Here is a 1,615-nt window from a genome sequence, read left to right as displayed (position 1 = left end):
ATATACAAATGCTCGAACCAAATCTTATAATAGGAAAACGATGATATCTTAACACCACAATCGTATCTTCATTTATATATTTGTATTCATATGTTAGCAATATAAAAACATAGAAAGGAACAGAAATTCAAATAAAATCTACAGATATATATATATTTTAATTGATCGAGTTCAAATTAATTAACTTTATACGCACAAAATTATAAAAACAAAGACCCTATGCTGTACTGCGTGGGGTCGTGGAAGAATTTATCCTTTGCTTGCGAGTAGAGAACAAGTGGGCCACAAATGGAGTTCACTTTCGGTTTCTATAGGCTGATTTGTGTCTCCCCTCTGCTCTTTATCTTGGCCCCAAAAATTCTCAAATGTCACCTCACTGTGCACTCTTTTTCTTCCTTCTTATTCACAACCAATCTCCCACACTTGTCCTCACTCATAATATTTACTCGCTATAATCTGTAAGTTTGTGTATTCTTATCAAAAGGGTTGCTAAATTTTCTTCAAGCATTGTGAGATAATACTCAATGGGATTGACTTCTCTGCAAGTTTGCATGGATTCCTCAGACTGGTTGCAGCAGGTAATTAATCGTGTTCAAATGATGTGGTTGGAATATGTATCGATGCATGTGTTCTGCCAATGCCATGCATTTTTTCTTTCATTCACGAAGTTATCTTCACCCTACAAAAGTCTGTTGAGATAATGGATAATCGGGTCGGATATTCGTCGTAGATAATTATTTTAAGGTTGGGTTAGATTTGGAACTCGAAAAGTAACTTGTTTTATGTTCAAACTCAACTTGAATCAAAGCATTGAAATGGCAAAACAATTCAAAAACTATCCACGAAGTAGTATATATTCATGAAACTCAACTCAAAATTTTTAGTAATTAGTTTCAGATATCAAACAAGTGTCCTTCATAGTTGCCCGAAACACTGGATCTTTCTAGATGACATACGTCATCTCTGACTACACTTCCACTAAAACTTGTACTTTCTTGATTTTTCAGGGCACCATTTCCGAGGAGAATCCAGGACTGGATTCTTCACCAATCACGCCACCATCTGATCAAGAAGACATACTCGCATGTTCCAGACCTCTAATGGAGAGGAGACTCATTCGTCCCCAGCACGAACAAGCCCTAAAATGCCCCAGATGTGAGTCCACGCACACCAAATTCTGCTACTACAACAATTACAGCCTCTCGCAGCCAAGATACTTCTGCAAAACCTGCCGCCGTTACTGGACGAAAGGGGGCACCCTCCGCAACATTCCGGTCGGAGGCGGATGCCGGAAAAACAAGAAAGTCTCCTATAATCCCAAGAAACCGTCTTCAAATACCGATCTCCAGTCATCTGTACCGATATCTGATCTTCAACTTAACGGCGGCCAGCAAAGCTACGGTGGATTAAATTATAATGCTAACCATATGAACAGTTCCACTGAGCTTCAGCTTGCTTTTCCTCACGACCAAATCCACTTCTCGTCACTCCTTCCAAATGGGCTTTTTGCGAGTAATTTCAACGTTACAAACCCTAGTTTCTGGATTGAAAATCCTTCTCAAATCGACTTCATGGAGAACAAATATGAGAGCCTTTTGGGGAGAGATGATTTGAT

General features: G+C 39.1%; 1 protein-coding gene across 1 annotated transcript; it reads left to right on the top strand.

Moving 5' to 3' along the window:
• Positions 1 to 334: 334 nt before the first annotated feature.
• LOC140966430 (dof zinc finger protein DOF5.6-like) lies at positions 335 to 1,610 on the top strand (the record flags this gene model as incomplete). The annotated part of the gene is made up of 2 exons (XM_073426720.1): positions 335 to 578; positions 1,008 to 1,610. Coding segments are annotated over exons 1-2 (657 nt in total), but the record flags the coding sequence as incomplete, so codon positions are not given.
• Between the last annotated feature and the right edge of the window lie 5 nt (positions 1,611 to 1,615).

The sequence above is a fragment of the Primulina huaijiensis genome, unplaced genomic scaffold (assembly GCF_012295235.1).
Source record: "Primulina huaijiensis isolate GDHJ02 unplaced genomic scaffold, ASM1229523v2 scaffold206286, whole genome shotgun sequence".
In the NCBI taxonomy this organism is placed as follows: Eukaryota; Viridiplantae; Streptophyta; class Magnoliopsida; order Lamiales; family Gesneriaceae; genus Primulina; species Primulina huaijiensis.
This window is presented reverse-complemented; position numbering and strand designations above follow the sequence as displayed.